A 25,486-nucleotide genomic window follows, 5' to 3' on the forward strand; every position below is an offset into this window, starting at 1 on the left:
GGTAAGGCGAGGTAATAACGTGATATGGTAAGGCGAGGTGATAACGTGGTATGGTAAGGCGAGGTAAAAACGTGGTATGGTCAGTCGAGGTGATAACGTGGTATGGTAAGGCGAGGTAATAACGTGGTATGGTAAGGCGAGGAGATAACGTGATATAATTAGGCGAGGTAATAACGTGGTATGGTAAGGCAAGGTGATAACGTGGTATGGTAAGGAGAGGTGATAACGTGGTATGGTAAGGCGAGGTGATAACGTGGTATGGTAAGGCGAGGTAATAATGTTGTATGGTAAGGCGAGGTAATAACATGGTATGATAAGGCGAGGTAATAACGTGGTATGGTAAGGCGAGGAGATAACGTGATATAATTAGGCGAGGTAATAACGTGGTATGGTAAGGCGAGGTGATAACGTGGTATGGTAAGGCGAGGTGATAACGTGGTATGATAAGGCGAGGTGATAACGTGGTATGGTCAGGCGAGGTGATAATGTGGTATGATAAGGCGAGGTAATAACGTGGTATGGTCAGTCGAGGTGATAACGTGGTATGGTAAGGCGAGGTGATAAGGTGGTATGGTAAGGCGAGGTAATAACGTGGTATGGGAAGGCGAGGTAATAACGTGGTATGGGAAGGCGAGGTAATAACGTGATATGGTAAGGCGAGTTGGTAACGCGGTGTGGTGATGGGGAAGTTGAGCAAACGGCCTTGCTTTGCCTTTGTGTCACCCATTACCTTTCACCAATAGATTGTTGAGGGTGGGCAAGGAGCATAGGGTAAAAGGGTGTGGCAATTTTCAGGGGGTAGTCATTGGGCAGTAATGGTGCAAGATTTCACAGTGCTCTTTGAGAGAGAATATGTCAACATCTATGTATCTAAGTATCTTTGGTCCATAGGATGTCACCAGACCCATGGCGGTAACAGTAACGGTGCGTGCTGCCAGATGCCTTTCATGTACAAAGGAATGATCTACAAACGCTGTATCAAGGGGGAGAGGGACAGGCCGTGGTGTGGCACTACCTACAACTACGATGATGATCAGAAATGGGGATATTGCAAAGGTGAGGCTCCCCCATTAAAGGGGCTACCGTTGGGCACGGTATACCAAACGATCCACCAACAGAGAAAATCGGAAGATCGACCGTTAATTGAGTACTTGACGTATTAGCACCACTAACAGGCCCGTAGATAGAATAGAGTGTCACGAATATGAGCAATGTCCTGGAATGTATTAACCCGACTGCCTGAGTGAATATCTTCCATTGACTTTGTAGCGCACTCGAAGCACATACACAAGCCAACAAGCGGCATAGAGTATCACAAACATGTGCAATGTCCCGTCTCATGTAAGACCGACTGTACAACGACGTGCCCCGCAAGCTGTTGCTCGCTACCGACAAGTACCGTTACACTCCCTACCACTCCTGCCACATGCCCCGACAGCTGCCTCCAGGCCTGTCAGCCCTCATGTCCTAGCAACTGCTGCATCTACACCCCTTCCTCACCCCTACCACCTCCACCTCCTCCACTCATTAGCTGGGTTCCTCCCCAAACCCCTCCTGTTCAAGTGATACCCCCTCCAGTACAGGCGTACTCCCCTCCATCGCCTCCTCCTCCCGTTTACCCTATCAGCTACCCAATCAGGACCTCACCTCCTATCAATGCCTATCCCCGTCCTGCTGTGATGGTATCTCCCCCGATGTACCTTAGACCCCCACCTCCACCTGTGGCAGCTCCGCCCTACCCTGTCCGATACGTGAGCGGCACTAGAGTGCCGTGCTTGTTCATCTGTTACTCCATATGCATGGGCACATGTCCCGTGTCATGCTGCTCGACCAAACAACAGGCTTACTATTCATACCAACCTTCCGCACCCCCACCCCCTCCGTACTACTCCCCACCCTCCCCCCTACAGACCCTGCAATGTCCCAAAGGATGTAACAGCAAGTGCTCGGGATACTGCCCGGTGAGATGCTGCACATCCGGGACTCTGAAATATATGGCAAAGCGCTATCGAACCCAAAACCTGCTCGAACGACGAACGAACCCCGCGAAGCCGTCTCGGACTTACAAGCGAGTCAGTACCAGGCTCCAGCCCCCGCCCATTCCAATCTCGCGCCTCGTGACCCCGGGATCGAGGGCCTGCCCTGCCGTGTGCAGCATTCACTGTACACGAGCTTGTTCACGTGACTGCTGCATGACTCGTCACAATGGTAACACTTTACCGAATCACATGCTCGACAGTAGTAGACATGACTCGACCGACTTGAAGATCAAAGGTACATATACGGTGTATGTTTTCTTAATGCAGCGCTTAGAAAAATGTTTAAAAGGAGCGTTTAATGATAAATCACTTGATTGAGCCAAATCTTGAAATATCTAAGCAACTTCATAAACGCGACCTCTAGGCGGCCTTTTTTTCTCGGGGGACCAGTAAAATCCCAGCACGTTACGAGTTTATTTACTTTTCCCAGTGTCAAGAGAGCACGAGTGGTCTGGTTAGGTGCTTGCGTCTTTCTGAGTTCATGTCTCGACCCAGTGTTTCATGTTTTGCTGTATGCATCTGCATTTGTTATCTATAGAAGTTCCTGTCATCGCTGGATTTAATCTATTATAACAAACAATTAGTGCCTAAAAGCACCTTTCGATTTGACATTTCATTTTGCATTGAATACGTGTTTGTTACGTGTAGCTGGGATGCTGATTTTCGAGGGGGCAAATACGTTTTGATAAGAGGTAGACAACGGCGAGAATAAACTATCTCCGGGCGACTGGCCCGGAAACCAATGATAAAAGAAACACACATACTAGTGCAAGATTGCAAGACTCAAAGCTTTTTATATCTTCTGTAAATCAGATTGTAACGGAGGAGTGCCAACGCTTGGAGGAAATGCCGGAGGCCAGTGTTGTGCATTTCCATTTATTTACAAAGGCAAAGTGTATAACAAGTGCACTTCTCGGGACTCGCTGGACAAATGGTGCGCGGTCACGCCCTTATACGACGTGGACAAACGATGGGGAGTGTGCATTTGGTAAGTCACGTTTTTGTGATGTAGTTAGCGTAAGTCATCATTCTGCATCGTGTCGACATTCTTCCTGCGTTTTGTTTAACTGTCATCGTATTTGTAGATATCAGTATGTTTATTGAATCGGTGCTGTCATCATGGTCTTTATCATCCTTATTATTATTTTTATCATCACAAATATCATTCTCATAACCATCGTCCTTGAGATGTCTCCATATCACATACCTCCATATCACCTTTTATATCTAACTTGAAAAAGCACTAAACTAAACTAAAGTAAAATAATCATTAACAAAGGCACAGACATCATAGATAATAACATTCCATCATAATCATCATCGTCATCATCACCACCACCACCACAATCATCATCATTACCACCATCATCATCATCATCATCATCATCACCATCATCATCATTATCAATATCACCATTACTATCATCGTAACCACTACCATCATCATCATCATCATCATCACCAACACCATCATTATAATTAATATTACCATTACTATCATCATAACCACTATCATCATCATTATCAATATCACCATTACTATCATCATAACCACCATCTTTATCATTATCATCTTCACCACCACCACCACCACCATCATCATCATCATCACCACCATCATCATCATTATCAATATCACCATTACTATCATCATAACCACCATCATCATCACCACCACCACCATCGTCATTATCAACATCAATATCACCACCACCACCTCCACCATCATCATCATCATCACCATCATCATCAATATCACCATTACTATCATCATAACCACCATCATCATCGTCATCACCACCATCATCATCATCATCATTATCAATATCACCATTACTATCATCATAACCACCATCATCATCATCATCATCATCACCACCATCATCATCATCATCATTATCAATATCAGCATTACTATCATCATAACCACTACCATCATCATCATCATCACCAACACCATCATCATCATTATCAATATCACCATTACTACCATCACCACCATCATCATCATTATCAATATCACCATTACTATCATCATAACCACCATCTTTATTATTATCACCACCACCACCATCATCATAATAAATATTACCATTACTATCATCATAACCACTATCATCATAATTGTCAATATCACCATTACTATCATCATAACCACCATCTTTATCATTATCCTCTTCACCACCACCATCTTCATAATCAATATCACCATTACTATCATCATAACCATCATCATCATCATCATCATCATCACCAACACCATCATCATCATTATCAATATCACCATTACTATCATCATAACCACCATCATTACCATCGTCATCTTTATCATTATCACCATTGCCGTCATCATTATTATACGGTGTCCTTGTCGTCGTATTGGTTCTAATTATTATCATCATCATCATCATCACGATCAATGTCTTCATCGTATTGATTTTCATCATCATCATCATCTTTGTTGTCTTCAATGTCATCCCCGTCAGCAGGATCATCAAACATCATCATTTCAATCTATCATAGTTCCATCATAAATATTTTATGACTTTATTCCAGATGCACTCTACTGTCCACATATAGTTCAAGCGTCGTCATCATCTCTACTGACCGTCTCCCGTGACTGTTCTATTGTAATGTCGTCATATTAAATATGTTTTGTCGTTTTTTGTGGAAATCAAATCGTATGCATTGTATGATCGGAGTAGCGACATGAAATCTATCTAATAAATCATATTTAGAAATCCTGTCTTTTTATCTTTATAGGTCTGTTTGGGCATTGTTTAGATCAACCATCAATAGCGCTGATAACGGCTTCTTTATTTTCTCATATAATAACATTTTTACCTACAAATTTTTCAACTAATGGTTGGTTTTGCTGAGTGTTTGGGCGGAGAGGGTAGTATTTATTGTACAAAAAGTACATTTTCATGATATGAAAATACTGCTTAATGGAGTCAAAGCAGACGTGGTGGGAGTGCACGCGATTTCTCCGCCCATCCTTGGCTACCCGCCGTGGAAAGGATAATTAACGACTAGCAGCGACCTTGTGAGGGCTTAGATATGATGGATTTGGCTTAGTTCATCTTTTAAAGTGATTTAATGATGCAGTATATATCTCTCAGTTCCATGTGAACGTGTTTCTTCGCCGACGCTTTCTTCGTTTTCCTGTTCCTTGCTTGGATGTTGCTCCTGCGGTCTGTTGTTGGCCTGAAAATGTCACAAATGTCGTAACAAATATTACGGTAACGTTTCTTTGTGAGTTGCTCGACGCCCGAGTAGATGCTAAATAGACATTCTGCCATACATAACCATCGCGCTAAACATACAAGGCATCGCGCCAAACATACAAGGCATCGCGCCAAACATACAAGGCATCGCGCCAAACATACAAGGCATCGCGCCAAACATACAAGGCATCGCGCCAAACATACAAAGCATCGCGCCAAACATACAAGGCATTGCACTAAACATACAAGGCTTGCGCAAAACCTATGAGGCATTGCACTACTGTCAAAACACAGTAGAGGAATTATTTAATTATAGAAAGGCCTTAATAATAGCTACCTTGATTTTGAAGTCCTTGAAGCTGTGTCATTCCTTGTCCTTGCATTCCACCGAACTGGCCGGCCATCCCACCATATGAACTACCCATTCCTCCAAACTGACCACCCATTCCTCCTAATTGACCACCCATCCCTCCAAGCTGTCCACCTATCCCTCCAAGCTGACCGTATGTTCCTCGACCCATCCCTTGTAGACCACCAGCCAGTCCTCGTCCTTGATTCAAAGCACCCATTCCGGGTAGCCCCCCAGCCATGCCACGCCCCTGGCTGAGTGCCCCTTGGCCCATCCCTTGGAGACCCCCTGCAAGACCTTGAGCTCGGCCGAAGGCGCCGCCAGCTGCACCTACGCGGGAAAAAACGAATTTACCAGTCACAGTTTTACTAATTACCTTTTATACGAATTTAGGGGGTGGTGGGTAGAATGGAGGTGTAGGTTTGAATCCCACTTCTGACACCAAAAATAGTTTCAATAAACTCGGTTTTAATTCAACATGAGCTACTAGAAGGCTTGAAAATACAAGAGTCTCGAGTTGTGAGACAAGATGGCTACCCTGACACGTGTTACACACATGATATGCCAATTAGTTTCATATACGGTAGTCCACAGGTATAGCATGGCAGTGGCGTAGGGGATGAAGGCTGAAAAGGACGGCATGTAGTGAAACACATATGAGAGCAAATAAAGAGGTTCCTTTAACTTTGATTAACCGGGGGCTCATACTTATCAGCCACAGGGGGAATATAGGAATTAGAAAATTAATATTTGCTTGTAACGGGGGGTTGTATGATAAACTGTGAGCTAGTGTTCTAGTACAAGGTTGATTTAATCTGGACCACAATCAGCGACAAAACCTGTTGAAAATGACATCTAAAAATTAGTCTTACTCAAATAATTTACAATATGGGAGCTTTTTATTACTCACATCCCCCTCGCCCACATTCAAAGTTGCTGTCTAGGGTTGTCAGTAAAAGAATCCAACATTGATTTGGGGGAGGGGAGGATATCGAAGACACTATGCTACGTAATTAAGATTTCCATTTGAAACTGCATATGAGGCGTTAAAATTTTCATCAAATTGTCGCTGATTGCAGATATTGCAGTGCGGCAAATATCAAAACTAAATTCTTAACATTGTATGGACTGGATTATGTATTTCAAATAGGATCTGTTCAAAAATCGATCGCATAATAAAATGTGTTTGGCGCCCCCTCCTTTCACTAGAATTGATAATTTAGCACTAGAGGCGTGTCTTTTTGTGAACTCTAACAACAAGCAATACTAATAAAAGCTAGTGCGCGAGTTGTTGATGGCATGGTGTATCAAGCTACCTTGGAGGTTTCCTGCCATCCCTTGACCCATGCCCTGTAAGTTGCCACCAAGCGCCATTCCTTGGTTCAGTGCGCCCTGGCCCATGCCTTGGAACTGATTGAACGCGCCCATGCCCTGGCCGAGAGCACCACGGCCCATGCCTTGCATTTGACCAGCCATCCCCTGGAACTGAATGGTTAAAAGAAATAAGATGATTATATATATTTGATTGTGTATTTTTAGGTTAATTTTAGGACTTTTTAGCCTCTCACCGCCGTGGTCCAGGCTGGACTGATATGGCCTGGGGATTTTTCCTAGTTCATGTCTTGATTCGAATTTGTGTCACAAGTGATTTGAAGACATTTGTACCGTGTCCCTCTCGAACAAGGACAACAAATCGAAGGTCCTGTCTCTTTAAACTGCACTACACTTCACACACATGCTGAAAGACGCGTAAAGACATTTGGAACCCAATTGGGCCTCTAGCAGTGCCCACGCTCAGTGATAAGGCTTACTAATAATACACACATTGGGGCATTTGATTCGGAGCATCGCTCTGTAATGCCTTTCTCACCAGAATAACTGGTAGTATGACTGGTGGAAGTCAGTACAAAGCCTGCCACGTGCACAACAAGCCTGATCACGTGCAGAATAACCCTGACCATCTAAACAACAAGCCTGACCACGTGCACAAGAAGCGTGACCATGTGCACAACATGTCTGACCACGTGCCCAGCAAGCCTGACCACAACAAACCTGATCACATGTACAAAAATCCTGCCAACCGGCCAGACCATCATCGGGGTACCAGTAGAACCAGTAAAATCATTACATACATTCTTACATATCGCGTCATCTAAAAAGGGCTCAAACAGCACCCAAAAATATATTTAACAAAATTTACTTTGCTTCAAAATGCCTCCCGTTTCTCGCAGACATTCTACAATAACATTATTCTTTTAACAAATGACCTTAAATGACCTTCATTTAACAAATGGTCCTCTAACATACCTAAATACCCGGCCACTATTATTTTGACAAATGCCCCTGGACCTGGCCAAATACCCTATTTATTCCCTCTTTACTGGCCAAATACCCCATTTATTCCCTCTTTCCTGGTCAAATGCCTCATTTTTTCCTCTTACCTGGCTAAATACCCCATTTATCTCCTCTTACCTGGCCGAATACCCTATTTATCCCCACTTACATGGCCAAATACCCCATTTATCCCCTCTTACCTGGCCAAATACCCCATTTATTCCGTCTTACCTTGCCAAATACCCTATTTATCGCCGCTTACCTGGCCAAATACACCATTTATCCCCTTTTACCTGGCCAAATGCCCCATTTATCCCCTCTTACCTGGCCAAATACCCCATTTATTTCCTCTTACCTTGCCAAATACCCCATTTATCCCCTGTTACCTGGCCAAATGCCCCCTGCCCTGCCCCTCCAAGCTGGTTGACGGCCCCCATTCCCTGCTGTCTGGCGTTGTTGATGGCTCCCATTCCAGTGTTGCGCAAATTGTTAAACTGGCCCATCGCTTGCTGCTGGGCCTGATCTGTGAGAGAGAAAAAACAAGAACATCAAAATAACTATAAAAAGTCATGTAATAATTTGAGGTGTGTGATAAGAATCGAATAATCTTCATTTATCTCCATCTTTTTACCTCCGATGAAAAGGATTGTCTATAAATTATCTGGTAAATTTGACCATTTGAAATTTGAATATTTTTTTGTTAAAAATACAACAGTTCAGCTTGTGAGTATCCTCGCCATTTACTTTTGCATGATATTGCAATTCGCCAGACAAAAAGACATCACCTTAAAATCCAGGATATTGTTAGATATAGTGTCGTAGACAACAGTCAAAATACGTACTGAGTGAGTTTCGTCCTTGGTTGACGAGTCCCATGCTAGCGCCCTTCGCTTGATTGACGGCGCCCATTCCCGTCTTTTGCAAATTGCTGCCCATGGATTCTGCCTGGCTCACAGCACCTCTACCCATAGACTCGGCTTCACCGATCAGGCCTGTGCCCATGTCCTTAGCTTTATCAACCTGGAGATGGAAGAAGGAATCAATCATTTGCGCATTCGCGGTAACCTTTGTCTTTTCCTCCATATTGTGCTGCACAAAATTTCTTATGATGCTTTATGGCTTTAGGCTATTGTTCTGTTTACACCCTGTTTTGTAAAGATTCTGAAGTATTTTTGTAGTGCGAACTAGAAATCGCAGTAAAACATTTCTAAATTTGATGTAATATTTTTGCAGTAGCTACATGCATGCGCCTCTTGCTATCATATTTTTTAATATACTATTGTATTGTTTGTTGCTAGAGGTTCTGTTATTGGACTGTTTTCACATAATACCTGTAACATCAATGCTGCGAAAGTACAAAGCTGGGTATTGCTGCACTGATTTTACGAGCTTATAAAACGGTTTAAAAACGAACTTCGCACTCGGTGACGTTAGGATACCTCTTCCATAATCTGGTCCTTGATTTTATTGAACTCCTTCTTCCCTCTCTCAAAAACGTCCATCGCAGTCTTCTGCGCCAGGTCAATATACTTAGCGATCAGGGGCCGCATTTTCTCAACCAGTTTGCGGACCTGAAAGAAAAGAGTCGAAATAATCCGGTTAATCTAGAGATTGTACTAATATGGCGTTTTTTGATTGGGGGTAATTCGTCTGGTCGACTTGTACCACGCCATGGAAATTCTAAAGAAAATGTGCAGGAGCTACAGCTATCCACCTAAAATGAATTGCAACAAAAAAACAAGCAATTTTCAATAAATATTTCAATAAATATATTTATTGTTTTTTTTAAAAAATAAAAGACTCCTTGCCGGAATAGATTTTAGACTGGAAGAAGTATGAAGCAAAACGCAATCCTGTTCCTTATTACAATGTGTTTAGCAATGTGTTGGAGGCGTTTGCAAACCTTTGGAAAAAGACCTTCGCAAGAAATATTTGATACATGTATCGTAAATACATTGTATTAACAAATGTAAACAAAAAAAGTAGACAATCAACATAAGACTGATGATGCTGTTTCTGCATTACCTTGGTGCTGTTGACCTTGTCCAACAGCCCGTGTATGTCGCCGGTGTCATAGTTTGTGAGTGAGCCGAATTCTCCACCAATGTCACCTATAACCCCCTTCATCTCGGCCAGGATAGTCTCCTCAAACATTTTGACGGCTTTCATGGCGACCTTCTTGCCTTTCTCAAAATATGCTGAAACAAGAACGTCACGCAATCCAAGAAATAAGAGTAAGGTGATTTAAGCCATGGAGTAAGGCAATGTAACCCCACAAATACAAATCAAGACATCAAAGAGAGACGCAATTGAAGACACGAGAGTAAGTAAACCCAAGACACGGGAGCTGCACAAAAACACATAACAGCCACACAATCTTTAGAGTCGCAACGAGAAAATATGACTATCTAAGAAATTAGTATCCCGAAATCAAAAAATTTTTAAAACATTTTCTTAAGCTCAACAAATTTAAAAAGCGAGAGGCACACAATGTTCACACTCGAAAAACACAAACAAAGATATTAAAAGACATGGCAGTCACACAATCCAATACATATAAGTTACACATTCCAAGACATCACAGTTACACAATCCAGTAAACGATATTTACACATTTCAAGACATGACAGTTACACATTCCAAGATGATAGTCACACATTCCAAGACATTGCATCACATAAAACGCGCCCAGAAAGCCAGTTAAACAATTCTATGCAGGATACTACTAACAGCCGATGAAATCCAAATTTTCCTGACGGAATTAAATACAGTTTCTTTCTTCGAGATACCGAAATGGAACGTCAGGACCTTTTCGGTCAGTACACACTAAATCGTTGTCTTATTTTTTATTAGTTTGACCTTTTTGTGAAGAAACGCTGTCGTAGACAAAATGTGGAAAACTTAGCCTTTGTTTACGTTTTTTTCATACTGCAGCTCGACGCTCGACAGCAGGCAAACTTTTATTCGTAAGTTTACTTAAACTCAAAAAAGAATTCGTCTCAATATAGATCTGATCTCCAAGCGCTTGGATAATCTTCGCTTGCAGTTGGACGATCGACTTCAGCGGGCAAACGACCACAACGACAGGGTTCTCGGGAACATTCGAGTCGCCAATTTTGCGCGCTTCTTTGAATTTAAAAAAAGTGGCAAGATTTGAAATACCAGGCTTTTACCGAAGGCTGTCGGTAGCTGAGCAAAAACATCGCTCTTTCCCACTAAACACGACAGTATCACAAGTAATTGTTCTGGCTGCAGAGTTCCTCTTATCGTACAAAACAAAGTAACTTGATCCATCAAACAGGCAAAGCATTTGTCAGCGACGCGAGCTGACAAACACAAAATTAGGAATTACAAGTAAACCATGCTGTGCTGTGATTGGGCCTTTTTACACACCTTAAAAAAAGGCCCAATCACAGCACAGGAGCTCCAACCGTTTTGAAACTCAAAATTGTTATAAACTTTTCCAGCAGCTCTTCTGCGGTAGTGACCTTAGGGAGCGCCCGCAAAGTACGCTGGATCCTGGAGCATGGGACTCATACAGCGTCAACATGATAACCACTACACATAACCACTACATTTTTTCAAGACAATTGTACGCACCCATTGCCATCTTGTAGTACTTTCCCTTGATCTGCTCGTGGTAGAATTTCTTGGCTTTATCTATGTAAGGCGAGAGCTGAAAAAGGCAAGCGATGTTTTCAGGTGTAAGGCCTTTCAGAAAAAAAGTGTAGAACGTAAATACTGCACAAATGAACATTATGATACATGATCACATGCACGTGACTTTACTTGTTAATATTGATGCATGAATACGGGCTACTACACGAAGTTGATACTGCGAAACTGGAGGTGACTATCGCGTATGTGGAATACATTCCACCAACAGCAATGTAAGGCCAAACAAAAGCGACCATACCTTTTTATAGAAATCCTGGGCCTTTTTCATCAAATCATCTGCCTGTCCTGTAATCCCCCCCTTGTCTCCAGTCAGACCTTTCACCATCCCCATGCCCTGGCTCTGTAACCCCCCTGCAAGGTCCATGCCCTGTCCTTGGAGGTTAGTCACTGCGCCCATACCTAGCAAGCAAAAACCGGTAAAACAGGTTATTTTCTGTTCACACGCCCAGCGCGAGAAACTTGTCAAACAAGTTAGGTTTTGTTCCGGCGCCTAGCGATAGAAACCGGTCAAACAGGTTAGTCATGCTTCAACGCCTACCGCGAGAAACTGGTCAAACAGTTGAGTTATTGGCCAGCGAAGCGCGGGTTTGATCGTTATTTCATCAGTAATGTAAAATCTACTCTTGAAAAGTTCTCACCTTGACCTTGAAGGTTGTTGAACATGCCCATGCCTTGCCCTTGAAGACCACTGACCGCGCCCATTCCTTGACCCTGGAGACCGGAAACCATCCCTTGACCTTGACCTAAGAGCTGTTGACCTTGACCTTGGGCTCCACCCATCATGCCTAGTCCTTTGCCTTGTAAACCTCCTAGCATCCCCTTGCCCTGACCAAGCGCACCGAGACCTTGACCCTGCAGACCTCCTAGCATACCTTGGCCTTGACCAAAAGCGCCAAGACCTTGCCCTTTTAATCCGCCAAGTACACCTTGACCCTTGCCTAACATACCAGCACCCTGTCCCTGTAAACCTCCAAGTGCCCCTTGTCCAGGAATTCCACCTCCAGCAAGCCCACCAAGTGCCCCTTGTCCAGGAATTCCACCTCCAGTAAGCCCACCAAGTGCCCCTTGTCCAGGAATTCCACCTCCAGCAAGCCCACCAAGTGCCCCTTGTCCAGGAATTCCACCTCCAGCAAGCCCACCAAGTGCCCCTTGTCCAGGAATTCCACCTCCAGCAAGCCCACTAAGTGCCCCTTGTCCAGGAATTCCACCTCCAACAAGCCCACCAAGTGCCCCTTGTCCAGGAATTCCACCTCCAGCAAGCCCACCTAGTGCCCCTTGTGCAGGAATTCCACCTCCAGCAAGCCCACCAAGTGCCCCTTGTCCAGGAATTCCACCTCCAGCAAGCCCACCAAGTGCCCCTTGTCCAGGAATTCCTCCTCCAGCAAGCCCACCAAGTGCCCCTTGTCCAGGAATTCCTCCTCCAGCAAGCCCACCAAGTGCTCCTTGTCCAGGAATTCCACCTCCAGCAAGCCCACCAAGTGCCCCTTGTCCAGGAATTCCTCCTCCAGCAAGCCCACCAAGTGCTCCTTGTCCAGGAATTCCACCTCCAGCAAGCCCACCAAGTGCTCCTTGTCCAGGAATTCTACCTCCAGCAAGCCCACCAAGTGCCCCTTGTCCAGGAATTCCTCCTCCAGCAAGCCCACCAAGTGCTCCTTGTCCAGGAATTCCACCTCCAGCAAGCCCACCAAGTGCTCCTTGTCCAGGAATTCCACCTCCAGCAAGCCCACCAATTGCTCCTTGTCCAGGAATTCCTCCTCCAGCAAGCCCACCAAGTACCCCTTGTCCAGGAATTCCACCTCCAGCAAGCCCACCAAGTGCCCCTTGTCCAGGAATTCCACCTCCAGCAAGCCCACCAAGTGCCCCTTGTCCAGTAATTCCTCCTCCAGCAAGCCCACCAAGTGCTCCTTGTCCAGGAATTCCACCTCCAGCAAGCCCACCAAGTGCCCCTTGTCCAGGAATTCCTCCTCCAGCAAGCCCACCAAGTGCTCCTTGTCCAGGAATTCCACCTCCAGCTAGCCCACCAAGTGCTCCTTGTCCAGGAATTCCACCTCCAGCAAGCCCACCAAGTGCTCCTTGTCCTACTCCTAATCCAATTCCAAGTCCACCAGTACTATTACTACTGGTATTGTTTCCAGACTCAGTCATGTTTTTAGAGGCTGTAACATTTCGAAGGTACTCCCTATATGCGTTAAGTCGTAACTGCATCAGTTGTGCTTGAAGTATCTGCATGCGTCGGAGGAACCTGGCTTGTTTAACGAGTGTTACGTAATAAAGAATGTCGGCTGGACTGTAATCCACTAGAGAAGGATCTAGACATAAAATGTTCAATATTTTAGAAAGTGTCCACCAACGTTTTGTAATGACTAAGATACCTTAGACATTGTCTTCAACAGAAACATATTCTTCCGCCTATCAAATATCCCAGTCGGTTTAACAAGCTATTAACGGCCAAGTGATTGGATAAAACAACAGGACGGCAGGGAGTGGGGGATAGGCTGATGGAGGGGGTATAGGATAGAAATGAGAAAAATAATAGGGGTAGGGGTAGGGGTTGTTGCTGTCCCATACTAACTCACCCATTCCGTAAGGCACCACTTCGCACAAGGAGAGCGTCTTGTCATCTCCAGGGATACTGATATGTATATACCTTCCCGTGTTGTTACAAACGATAGTCTTGAACCCTCCAGGGATCACCGTGTGTTTGTCGCCGCATTTCGCGTTACTTGCGCCCTGATTCTCTCGACTATTACCGATTCTGATCTCAAAGTCTTTAAGATTATCAGCGATGTCGTCGTGTCTATTTGCGATAAATATTTCTTTTATCGTTGTCGGAGAGCCGAGATCCAGTAACCACCATGGATCTGCCTGCCGTGCTGTCAGGGAACATGTCTCGTCTAGAAGGACACAATAAAAAATAATACAGCCGTAATTTGCCTGTACTGTTAGGGACATGTCTCGTCTACAAGGGCATAAGGAGAAATAGAAAATTAATCTGTTAAAAACAAGGGATCTAAAGACGTGTTTACTTGCTAAGGCGCAGAAATGACGCAGCCTCAAATAGGTACTGTATATAGGAGCAAAAAGTATTCCGCCTTATCCGTGGCGCTGGAGTTATCCCAAGAAAATATTTTGTCATAACAAAGAAGAAGGCCCGTTTCATCGAATCGTATATTGATTGTAGAAAGCATGCATGCCCACACGGACGGAATGCAATGCATCATGGGTGGGCCATCAGTGGATTGTTTATAATAAAATCCTATTAAACTTCCTTTCTGTATTACCTTCGCTGAAGTCCATGTCAAGTTTACCGTCCACAGCTCGAGATGCGTTCGCTTCTAGGGCCGTGCTGGACTGAGTCGCAGTCTGATTAACAGCGATATCAACTGCGGATAAACAAATTTTTAGTTAACTGGAACCACGAGTATAAATACAAATGCGTTGTAACATTCATTGTGAAACCCGGCCTGGTAGGGATTAAACATTTAAATATGTTTTGCTTTAAATTGTACGTCTTTTAACTTACAATTATACGTAGCATGTTTTTCGGCTACCATTCTCTTCATTGTAATCTCGTAATTTTCGCTCATTGTAAATGTTGCAAAAACAGAACATGCACGCGGTGCAGTTTTTTCTCAATGAAAGAAAGTACTTGCAGAAGGTTATGCAAAATGTTTGAACAGAGTTAGAACTCTGTCATTCTTTTACTTTGGATTTCTTCAGACTTTCTTATCTCCTCTAACAAATGAGTGTTGCGAAAACGGTGGCCCAGGGTAACTTATGGCGTAACCTATGGTAACTCATGGGGTAAACTATGGTAGCTCATGACGTAACATATGGTAACTCATGGCGTAACATATGGTAGCTCATTGGGTAAACTATGGTAACTCATGGCGTAAACTATGGTAACTCATGACGTTACCCATGGTAACTCATGACGTAACCCATTGTAACTCAAGACGTAACCCATGGTAATTCATGACGTAACATATGGTAACTCATGGCGTAACATATGGTAACTCATGGCGTAAACTATGGTAACTCATGGCGTAAACTATGGTAACTCATGACGTAACCCATGGTAACTCATGACGTAACCCATTGTAACTCAAGACGTAACCCATGGAAATTCATGACGTAACCTATGGTAACTCATGACGTAACCCATGGTAACGCATGGCGTAACCCATGGTAACTCATGACGTTACCTATGGTAACTCATGACGTAACATATGGTAACTCGTGACGTAACCTATGGTAACTCATGACGTAAACTATGGTAACTCATGACGTAACCTATGGTAACTCATGATGTAACACATGGTAACTCATGACGTAACCTATGATAACTCATGACGTAACCTATGGTAACCTATGGTAACTCATGACGTAACCTATGGTAACTCATGACGTATTCCCTTACTATCACTGAAGGAACATCCTTGCAGTTCAACTCGCATACAGCGGATCGGTACTGGCGCGCGGTACGCCTGTGGTAGAAACCGTATGTAACGTGCAACAAGTCGATGCGTGAGGAATCTAATCACAGGGCTCGTAGCGTCACTATTGCCCTTGAAAACCTGAAATATGAAAACGTCACATTTGGTTAAAATATTAAGTTGCACTGGGTCATACCGTTGCCGCAGTTTTAGCAAGAAAGAAAATAGGGATGGGGGAATATCTGATTGACATACGTTACAAGCCAACAAACAAAATCATTCAAAGCGTGATAGAAACGTTCTTATGAGTTTCGTGTCAATTAGAACAGTGACCCTCACGTGATAATTGGACAAATTTCTAAAAGCAATCTTTTTATTGGTGGCCACGGTATGCGCGTCACACTCTTGCAATCTTTATATTGGTGGCCACGGTAGTGCGCGTCGTACTCTTACAATCTTTATATTGGTGGCCACGGTAGTGCGCGTCGCACTCTTGCAGTCTTTATATTGGTGGCCACGGTAGTGCGCGTCGCACTCTTGCAATCTTTATATTGGTGGCCACGGTATTGGGCGTCGTACTCTTGCAATCTTTATATTGGTGGCCACGGTAGTGCGCGTCGCACTCTTGCAATCTTTATATTGGTGGCGACGGTAGTGCGCGTCGCACTTTTGCAATCTTTATATTGGTGGCCAGAGTAGTGCGCGTCGTACTCTTGCAATCTTTATATTGGTGGCCACGGTATTGCGCGTCGTACTCTTGCAATCTTTATATTGGTGGCGACGGTAATGCGCGTCGTACTCTTGCAATCTTTATATTGGTGGACACGGTAGTGCGCGTCGCACTTTTGCAATCTTTATATTGGTGGCCAGAGTAGTGCGCGTCGTACTCTTGCAATCTTTATATTGGTGGCCACGGTAGCGCGCGTCGTACTCTTGCAATCTTTATATTGGTGGCCACGGTAGCGCGCGTCGTACTCTTGCAATCTTTATATTGGTGACCACGGTAGCGCGCGTTGTACTCTCGCAATCTTTATATTGGTGGCCAAGGTAGTGCACTCTTGCAATCTTTTTCCGTGCATACTTGTCTGCCAGCTTTTACGAAGACCCCATCGTCATCCCTGTTTTGGTTTGGTACCACATGACTCTGTTCCCCTAGCCCCACCTCCATCCTCCCCGTTCCCTTACCTTGACCTCATCCTCCTCTATCCTCCCCATTCCCTTACCTTGACCTCATCCTCCTCTATCCTCCCTATTCCCTTACCTTGACCTCCTCCTCCTCCATCCTCCCCATTCCCTTACCTTGACCTCATCCTCCTCCATCCCCCCTATTCCCTTACCTTGACCTCATCCTCCTCCATCCTCCCCATTCCCTTACCTTGACCTCATCCTCCTCCATCCCCCCTATTCCCTGATCTTGACCTCATCCTCCTCCATCCCCCCATTCCCTTACCTTGACCTCATCCTCCTCCATCCTTCCCATTCCCTTACCTTGACCTCATCCTCCTCCATCCCCCTTATTCCCTTACCTTGACCTCATCCTCCTCCATCCTCCCCATTCCCTTACCTTGACCTCATCCTCCTCCATTCCCCCTATTCCCTTACCTTGGCCTCATCCTCCTCCATCCCCCCCATTCCCTTAACTTGACCTCATCCTCCTCCATCTTCCCCATTCCCTTACCTTGACCTCATCCTCCTCCATCCACCCTATTCTTTTATCTTGACCTCATCCTCCTCTATCCCCCTATTCCCTTACCTTGACCTAATCCTCCTCCATCCTCCCCATTCCCTTACCTTGACCTCATCCTCCTCCATCCTCCCCATTCCCTTACCTTGACCTCATCCTCCTCTATCCTCCCTATTCCCTTACCTTGCCCTCATCCTCCTCCATCCTCCACATTCCCTTACCTTGACCTCATCCTCCTCCATCCTCCCCATACCCTTACCTTGACCTCATCCTCCTACATCCCCCCCATTCCCTTACCTTGACCTCCTCCTCCTCCATCCCCCCTATTCCCTTACCTTGACCTCCTCCATCCTCCATCCTCCCCATTCCCTTATCTTGACCTCATCCTCCTCCATCCACCCTATTCTTTTATCTTGACCTCATCCTCCTCTATCCCCCTATTCCCTTACCTTGACCTCATCCTCCTCTATCCTCCCCATTCTCTTACCTTGACCTCATCCTCCTCCATCCTTTCCATTCCCTTACCTTGACCTCATCCTCCTCCATCCCCCCTATTTCCTTACCTTGACCTCATCCTCCTCCATCCTCCCCATTCCCTTACCTTGACCTCATCCTCTTCCATTCCCCCTATTCCCTTACCTTGACCTCATCCTCCTCCATCCCCCCCATTCCCTTACCTTGACCTCATCCTCCTCTATCCTCCCCGCTCCCTTACCTTGACCTCATCTTCCTCCATCCCCCTTATTCCCTTACCTTGACCTCATCCTCCTCTATCCTCCCTATTCCCTTAACTTGACCTCATCTTCCTCCATTCTCCCCATTCCCTTATCTTGACCTCATCCTCCTCCATCCTCCCCATTCCCTTACCTTGACCTCATCCTCCTCCATCCTCCCCATTCCCTTACCTTGACCTCATCCTCCTCCATCCTCCCCTTCCCCTTACCTTGACCTCATCCTCCTCCATCCCCCCCATTCCCTTACCTTGACCTCATCCTCCTCCATCCTCCCCATTCCCTTACCTTGACTTCATCCTCCTCCATCCCCCCCATTCCCTTACCTTGACCTCATCCTCCTCCATCCTCCCCATTCCCTTACCTTGACCTCATCCTCCTCCATCCCCCCATTCCCTTACCTTGACCTCATCCTCCTCCATTCCCCCTATTCCCTTACCTTGACCTCATCCTCCTCCATCCTCCTCATTCCCTTACCTTGACCTCATCCTCCTCCATCCTCCCCATTCCCTTACCTTGACCTCATCCTCCTCCATCCTCCCCATTCCCTTACCTTGACCTCATCCTCCTCCATTCCCCCCATTCCCTTACCTTGACCTCATCCTCCTCTATCCCCCCCATTCCCTTACCTTGACCTCATCCTCCTCCATCCTTCCCATTTCCTTACCTTGACCTCATCCTCCTCCATCCTCCCCATTCCCTTACCTTGACCTCATCCTCCTCCATCCCCCCTATTCCCTTACGTTGACCTCATCCTCCTCCATCCTCCCCATTCCCTTACCTTGACCTCATCCTCCTCCATCCCCCCTATTCCCTTATCTTGACCTCATCCTCCTCCATCCCCCTTATTCCCTTACCTTGACCTCATCCTCCTCTATCCTCCCTATTCCCTTAACTTGACCTCATCTTCCTCCATTCTCCCCATTCCCTTATCTTGACCTCATCCTCCTACATCCTCCCCATTCCCTTACCTTGACCTCATCCTCCTCTATCCCCCCCATTCCCTTACCTTGACCTCATCCTCCTCTATCCCCCCTATTCCCTTTCCTTGACCTCATCCTCCTCCATCCTTCCCATTTCCTTACCTTGACCTCATCCTCCTCCATCCTCCCCATTCCCTTACCTTGACCTCATCCTCCTCCATCCCCCCTATTCCCTTACGTTGACCTCATCCTCCTCCATCCTCCCCATTCCCTTACCTTGACCTCATCCTCCTCCATCCCCCCTATTCCCTTATCTTGACCTCATCCTCCTCCATCCCCCCATTCCCTTACCTTGACCTCATCCTCCTCCATCCTCCCCATTCCCTTACCTTGACCTCATCCTCCGCCATCCTTCCCATTTCCTTACCTTGACCTCATCCTCCTCTATCCTCCCCATTCCCTTACCTTGACCTCATCCTCCTCTATCCCCCCTATTCCCTTACCTTGACCTCATCCTCCTCCATCCTTCCCATTTCCTTACCTTGACCTCATCCTCCTCCATCCTCCCCATTCCCTTACCTTGACCTCATCCTCCTCCATCCCCCCTATTCCCTTACGTTGTCCTCATCCTCCTCCATCCCCCCATTCCCTTACCTTGACCTCATCCTCCTCCATCCCCCCTATTCCCTTACCTTGACCTCATCCTCCTCCATCCTCCCCATTCCCTTACCTTGACCTCATCCTCTTCCATCCTCCCCATTCCCTTACCTTGACCTTATCCTCCTCCATCCTCCCCATTCCCTTATCTTGACCTTATCCTCCTCCATCCTCCCCATTCCCTTATCTTGACCTCATCCTCTTCCATCCTCCCCATTCCCTTACCTTGACCTTATCCTCCTCCATCCTCCCCATTCCCTTACCTTGACCTCATCCTCCTCCATTCCCCCATTCCCTTACCTTGACCTCATCCTCCTCTATTCCCCCCATTCCCTTACCTTGACCTCATCCTCCGCCATCCTTCCCATTTCCTTACCTTGACCTCATCCTCCTCTATCCTCCCCATTCCCTTACCTTGACCTCATCCTCCTCCATCCCCCCTGTTCCCTTACGTTGACCTCATCCTCCTCCATCCTCCCCATTCCCTTGCCTTGACCTCATCCTCCTCCATCCCCCCTATTCCCTTATCTTGACCTCATCCTCCTCCATCCCCCCATTCCCTTACCTTGACCTCATCCTCCTCCATCCTCCCCATTCCCTTACCTTGACCTCATCCTCCTCCATCCCCCCATTCCCTTACCTTGACCTCATCCTCCTCCATCTTTCCCATTTCCTTACCTTGACTTCATCCTCCTCCATCCTCCCCATTCCCTTACCTTGACCTCATCCTCCTCCATCCCCCCTATTCCCTTACGTTGACCTCATCCTCCTCCATCCTCCCCATTCCCTTACCTTGACCTCATCCTCCTCCATCCCCCCTATTCCCTTATCTTGACCTCATCCTCCTCCATCCCCCCATTCCCTTACCTTGACCTCATCCTCCTCCATCCTCCCCATTCCCTTACCTTGACCTCATCATCCTCCATCCCCCCATTCCCTTACCTTGACCTCATCCTCCTCCATCCCCCCTATTCCCTTACCTTGACCTCATCCTCCTCCATCCTCCCCATTCCCTTACCTTGACCTCATCCTCTTCCATCCTCCCCATTCCCTTACCTTGACCTTATCCTCCTCCATCCTCCCCATTCCCTTATCTTGACCTTATCCTCCTCCATCCTCCCCATTCCCTTATCTTGACCTCATCCTCTTCCATCCTCCCCATTCCCTTACCTTGACCTCATCCTCCTCCATCCTCCCCATTCCCTTACCTTGACCTTATCCTCCTCCATCCTCCCCATTCCCTTATCTTGACCTCATCCTTTTCCATCCTTCCCATTCCCTTACCTTGACCTCATCCTCCTCCATCCTCCCCATTCCCTTACCTTGACCTCATCCTCCTCCATCCCCCCATTCCCTTACCTTGACCTCATCCTCCTCCATCCCCCCTATTCCCTTACCTTGACCTCATCCTCCTCCATCCTCCCCATTCCCTTACCTTGACCTCATCCTCTTTCATCCTCCCCATTCCCTTACCTTGACCTTATCCTCCTCCATCCTCCCCATACCCTTATCTTGACCTTATCCTCCTCCATCCTCCCCATTCCCTTATCTTGACCTCATCCTCTTCCATCCTCCCCATTCCCTTACCTTGACCTTATCCTCCTCCATCCTCCCCATTCCCTTACCTTGACCTCATCCTCCTCCATTCTCCCCATTTCCTTATCTTGACCTCATCCTCCTCTATCCTCCCCATTCCCTTATCTTGACCTTATCCTCCTCCATCCTCCCCATTCCCTTATCTTGACCTCATCCTCTTCCATCCTCCCCATTCCCTTACCTTGACCTTATCCTCCTCCATCCTCCCCATTCCCTTACCTTGACCTCATCCTCCTCCATTCTCCCCATTCCCTTATCTTGACCTCATCCTCCTCTATCCTCCCCATTCCCTTACCTTGACCTCATCCTCCTCCATCCTCCCCATTCCCTTACCTTGACCTCATCCTCCTCCATCCTCCCCATTCCCTTACCTTGACCTCATCCTCCTCCATCCTCCCCATTCCCTTACCTTGACCTCATCCTCCTCCATCCTCCCCATTCCCTTACCTTGACCTCATCCTCCTCCATCTCCCTATTCCCTTACCTTGACCTCATCCTCCTTTATCCTTCGCATTCCCTTACCTTGACCTCATCGTTCTCCTTATACTGGTACCACGTGACCCTGTCCAAGCTGTAGTGTATGTGGTATTGCGTGACCCAACTGTCGCTATCTTTCGAGCCTTGCGTGATAAGGGCACTGACGAGCTTGATGGAGCCTGGGGAAATAACGAGATCAGATATGAGTGATTTTGAAAAATGTATATTTAGAATACAAGTTATTGATTTTGAGTTGGTAATTTTAGGAAGATACCTACGGCTGTGCTGATGATCAAGATGGTAGTGGTGACAATGATTGTGATGATGATGATCAGTGATTGATGATGATGATGATGATGTTGGTGATGGTGATGATGACGATAATGATGATGATGTTGATGATGATAATGATGATGATGATGATGATGATGATAGTGGTGGTGATGATGATGATGATGAAGATGATGATGTTGTTGATGATGATGATGATGATGATGATGATGATAATGATGATGGTGATGATGATGATGATGATGATGATGATGAGTACTTACCCAAATCAATCTGGAGAAACTGTCTCCCCGTCGCGTTATATCCTGTACACCAAGCATGCTTTCCGCCAACCCTTCCCTCGTAAGGGCGCAAGTGATCGGTGCCATAGTATGACGAAGCCGTCATCTGTTCATCTTTGATGACTTGACGGTTGCTCACCCCAAGATTGTAGTAGCAAACTGAAAAAAAGAATCAACAACTTTTTCATGGTTGGCGTTGTGTTGTGTTGTGTTATGTTGGTGTTAGTGTTGTGTTGGTTTTGGTGTTGTGTTGTGTTGTGTTTGACTATGATATGCGTGTTAAGGATAACCTCTCCTTGGTAGAGTTTCTGTGTGTTAGTGTTGTGGAGTTATGGCTTACTTACTATAGCCTATCTGTTTGAATCTAATGTGCTTCTGCGTTAGGTGTGTGTAGAACAGTCACAACTTACTTGGGTACCGTAGTCCGGTGCCATCGATACCAGGAGATGGTGATACTCTCTTGGACTCTTTAGATGTCGCGAATGACGAGTTGCTAGCCGCGGCCACTCTTTTTACTAAAACAAAAAACGGCTTTTGTAGTATAAGTGAGGTATAGCGGGTCCACGAAAACTCGAGTCCCCCGCTCGCTTTGCTCGAACTGACATCAAGTTCTCTAGAGACACAAGTCATTACTACTTGTGGTGGAAGGGCGGGATCGCCAGCAATCTTTTCGATATTAAAGAATCGCGAAATCTATGCCTTAGAAAATTCAGAAAAATGCGCTTAAAGCTTTGCAGATTTCACAGCCTGTTCTCAATCTCTGACACCAAAAAACAAGCTAGACATGACTTGTGCATACGCTGCCTGTTTTAAGAGAAACTTGCGAGATCTCTCTGTATACAGTACATATTCGCTCATGTGCCCAATAACAAGTTATTATCATGTAAGCATCGGTCTGTATAGGTAAGGTCTGTATGTTCTGTGCTGGACGTTTGTTCTTTCCTTTTTTTTCAAGTAAGGTGCCAGTTAAAAGAAATTGTAGAAAGATTGATTTCTGTCTATACTTTACATTTTACAATGGAAATTGCCTGAATTTTATTTGATATATATTTTATATTTCGTTGTTGTATTTTCCCAAAACAATTATTCATAAAAACGAATGTCTTCCAGGAAGAAGCAAGCTGGGTATCTTAAATAAAAACCTTAATTTTTATGTAACAGTCCTTAAAATTCGGAATTATTATAACTGCATGATATTCAAATGGAACACAAAGGGGCTTCAGTACACTCGCCAATAAACCGAGAGTGTCTGGGAAATTGCCTTAGGAGTGATATTGATATATTTGAGTGCCTGAAAAGCATTCACAAGCAGCATTCGAGCAATGGCTTTATATTACCAGCAAATGTGAATGCTTGGGCTAAAGTTTTGAGCGAGGTGGCTGTGTAGCGTCCTCACCTCTAGTGATGACACTTCCTGATGCGAGCGAAAGACCCTGTGAATGAGGTGCAATCATCAACAACAGCACAAGCAGATTTGAAGTCCCCATGGCTATGTCAAAACCTCGCACTCATTAACTGCCTGCTCTCCCAAAAATTCTGCACACAAGCGACAAGCAAGCGACAGATACCGGTATTTCATTAAATATTCCAGCTTCCCTCAAGCGGAATGCTAATTTGCTGTTTTGTTTACTGCAATTCAGGTACCTGTTAGCGTCAGAGCGAAGGATTTTCTCTTTTTCGGATCTATCTTAAGCCAGTTGCGCTCAACGATTTTGTTTACTTTTGTATCTTTAAATAAACTATTGGTTTAAAGGCCCGTACAGTTAATGTAATTTTTCGATGTTGCAAACTTTTAATGGATATTTTTTGACGCGCGCAAAAACTCCAAATCGGCGCCATTAATGTGAAGTGCGACTTTGCTTCAAACTGTTCTCGCGTTCAATCATGAAAAAGAGTGGCAGTGTGTACGATTTCTAAGGTGATAGGGTTGACGCTGCCAAAATCAATTTTAATTTGATTATTTCTAAAATTGAACTATAAGAGATGAGCATAATTTGTGATTCATGTCGATATAACCGGCGCTCCTCTAAAAGATAAGAAGACATCATTTTTTCACGCGCCAAAATAGCAAATCCATTTGTAAAAAGGAGGGCTCGTCGTGTCAGATATCTAAATCAGACTTATGTTGATTAAATATGGGACACCATGACGCTAAAATGGCGGGAAATTCATTCCTCTGTAAAGACTAATATGGCTGCATACTTCACGACATATGACGTATGACACTGCATCGGTAAACTGGAATGTCTTTATCAGCCATTTCGAAAAATTAAGTACAAATGCAAAACAAAAAGTAAGACCAGTCAAACACGCGAGAAAATTGAAAAGCATTGGTTTCGCATTAAAATGCCATTTTTGACATTTTTGTAAACAAAACAAAGGCAAGCAAAAGATCCACCCCACCTACTCACGGTGCCTTCTGCCCTGTGAAGGCCTATTTACACACACACGAACCCCCGTCCCCTACCACCCATAATAATGTTCGTACTCGTGCCATCCCTGAAGGTCTATGTCTGTACGTTTCCACACCTATTATTCGCTTTTATCTTTAAAATGAAAACAATCACTTGCACAAACATGTTTGCTTTTTCATCTGTTACATGGCTCTTACACACGACATAAATACTTTGCTTGTTGTACCGGCGAGATGGCTCTTACATGGCTCTTACACACGACATAAATACTTTGCTTGTTGTACCGGCGAGATGGCTCTTACATGGCTCTTACACACGACATAAATACTTTGCTTGTTGTACCGGCGAGATGAACACAACAAGCTCGCC

At 45.4% G+C, this 25,486-nt stretch overlaps 2 protein-coding genes across 8 annotated transcripts in view; one reads left to right on the forward strand and one right to left on the reverse strand.

Annotated features, from left to right (window-relative positions):
* LOC116607198 overlaps positions 1 to 4,780 on the forward strand; it is a 31,316-nt gene extending 26,536 nt beyond the window's left edge. Inside the window, exons 11-14 of one of the 3 annotated variants that reach the window (XM_048731485.1) lie at positions 892 to 1,056; positions 1,270 to 2,274; positions 2,853 to 3,027; positions 4,596 to 4,780. In XM_048731485.1, the coding sequence (XP_048587442.1) occupies positions 892 to 1,056; positions 1,270 to 2,274; positions 2,853 to 3,027; position 4,596 (1,346 nt within the window). In that variant the 3' untranslated portion in view covers positions 4,597 to 4,780. Of the gene's footprint in view, positions 1 to 891; positions 1,057 to 1,269; positions 2,275 to 2,852; positions 3,032 to 4,595 lie in introns of those variants that run through there. The other 2 variants (XM_048731484.1, XM_048731487.1) reach the window with 2 other exon arrangements.
* A 55-nt stretch (positions 4,781 to 4,835) lies between these two features.
* LOC5500511 lies at positions 4,836 to 25,467 on the reverse strand. Of its 5 annotated transcripts, none has more exons than XM_048731482.1 (18): positions 25,304 to 25,467; positions 24,100 to 24,136; positions 23,114 to 23,218; positions 22,686 to 22,862; positions 22,177 to 22,310; positions 16,048 to 16,204; positions 14,909 to 15,010; positions 14,204 to 14,521; positions 12,266 to 13,936; positions 11,866 to 12,026; positions 11,550 to 11,625; positions 9,975 to 10,147; positions 9,389 to 9,520; positions 8,792 to 8,969; positions 8,336 to 8,472; positions 6,932 to 7,100; positions 5,604 to 5,945; positions 4,836 to 5,246 (listed from the first exon to the last, which is right to left on the reverse strand). In XM_048731482.1, exons 4-18 carry the CDS (start codon positions 22,807 to 22,809, stop codon positions 5,158 to 5,160), a joined length of 3,963 nt encoding a protein of 1,320 aa, XP_048587439.1. In that variant the 5' UTR covers positions 22,810 to 22,862; positions 23,114 to 23,218; positions 24,100 to 24,136; positions 25,304 to 25,467; the 3' UTR covers positions 4,836 to 5,157. The 5 variants fall into 5 exon arrangements, with proteins under 5 accessions (XP_048587439.1, XP_048587437.1, XP_048587436.1 ...); XM_048731480.1 differs by having other exon boundaries at positions 25,315 to 25,466; XM_048731479.1 differs by lacking the exon at positions 25,304 to 25,467 and having other exon boundaries at positions 12,266 to 13,633; positions 13,676 to 13,936; positions 24,100 to 24,490.
* Positions 25,468 to 25,486: the final 19 nt, after the last annotated feature.

The sequence above is a fragment of the Nematostella vectensis genome, chromosome 8 (assembly GCF_932526225.1).
Source record: "Nematostella vectensis chromosome 8, jaNemVect1.1, whole genome shotgun sequence".
Taxonomy (NCBI): Eukaryota; Metazoa; Cnidaria; class Anthozoa; order Actiniaria; family Edwardsiidae; genus Nematostella; species Nematostella vectensis.

Excerpts from the sequence above, each read along its gene's own strand:
- LOC5500511 (XM_048731478.1), bottom strand. The coding sequence starts at position 24,190 with ATGGGGACTTCAAATCTGCTTGTGCTGTTGTTGATGATTGCACCTCAT. Across the intron at positions 22,863-23,113 it reads CACCGGACTACGGTACCCAA|TTTGCTACTACAATCTTGGG; the intron begins GTAAGTTGTGAC and ends TCTTTTTTTCAG. Across the intron at positions 10,148-11,549 it reads GTACTACAAGATGGCAATGG|CATATTTTGAGAAAGGCAAG; the intron begins GTGCGTACAATT and ends TTCTTGTTTCAG.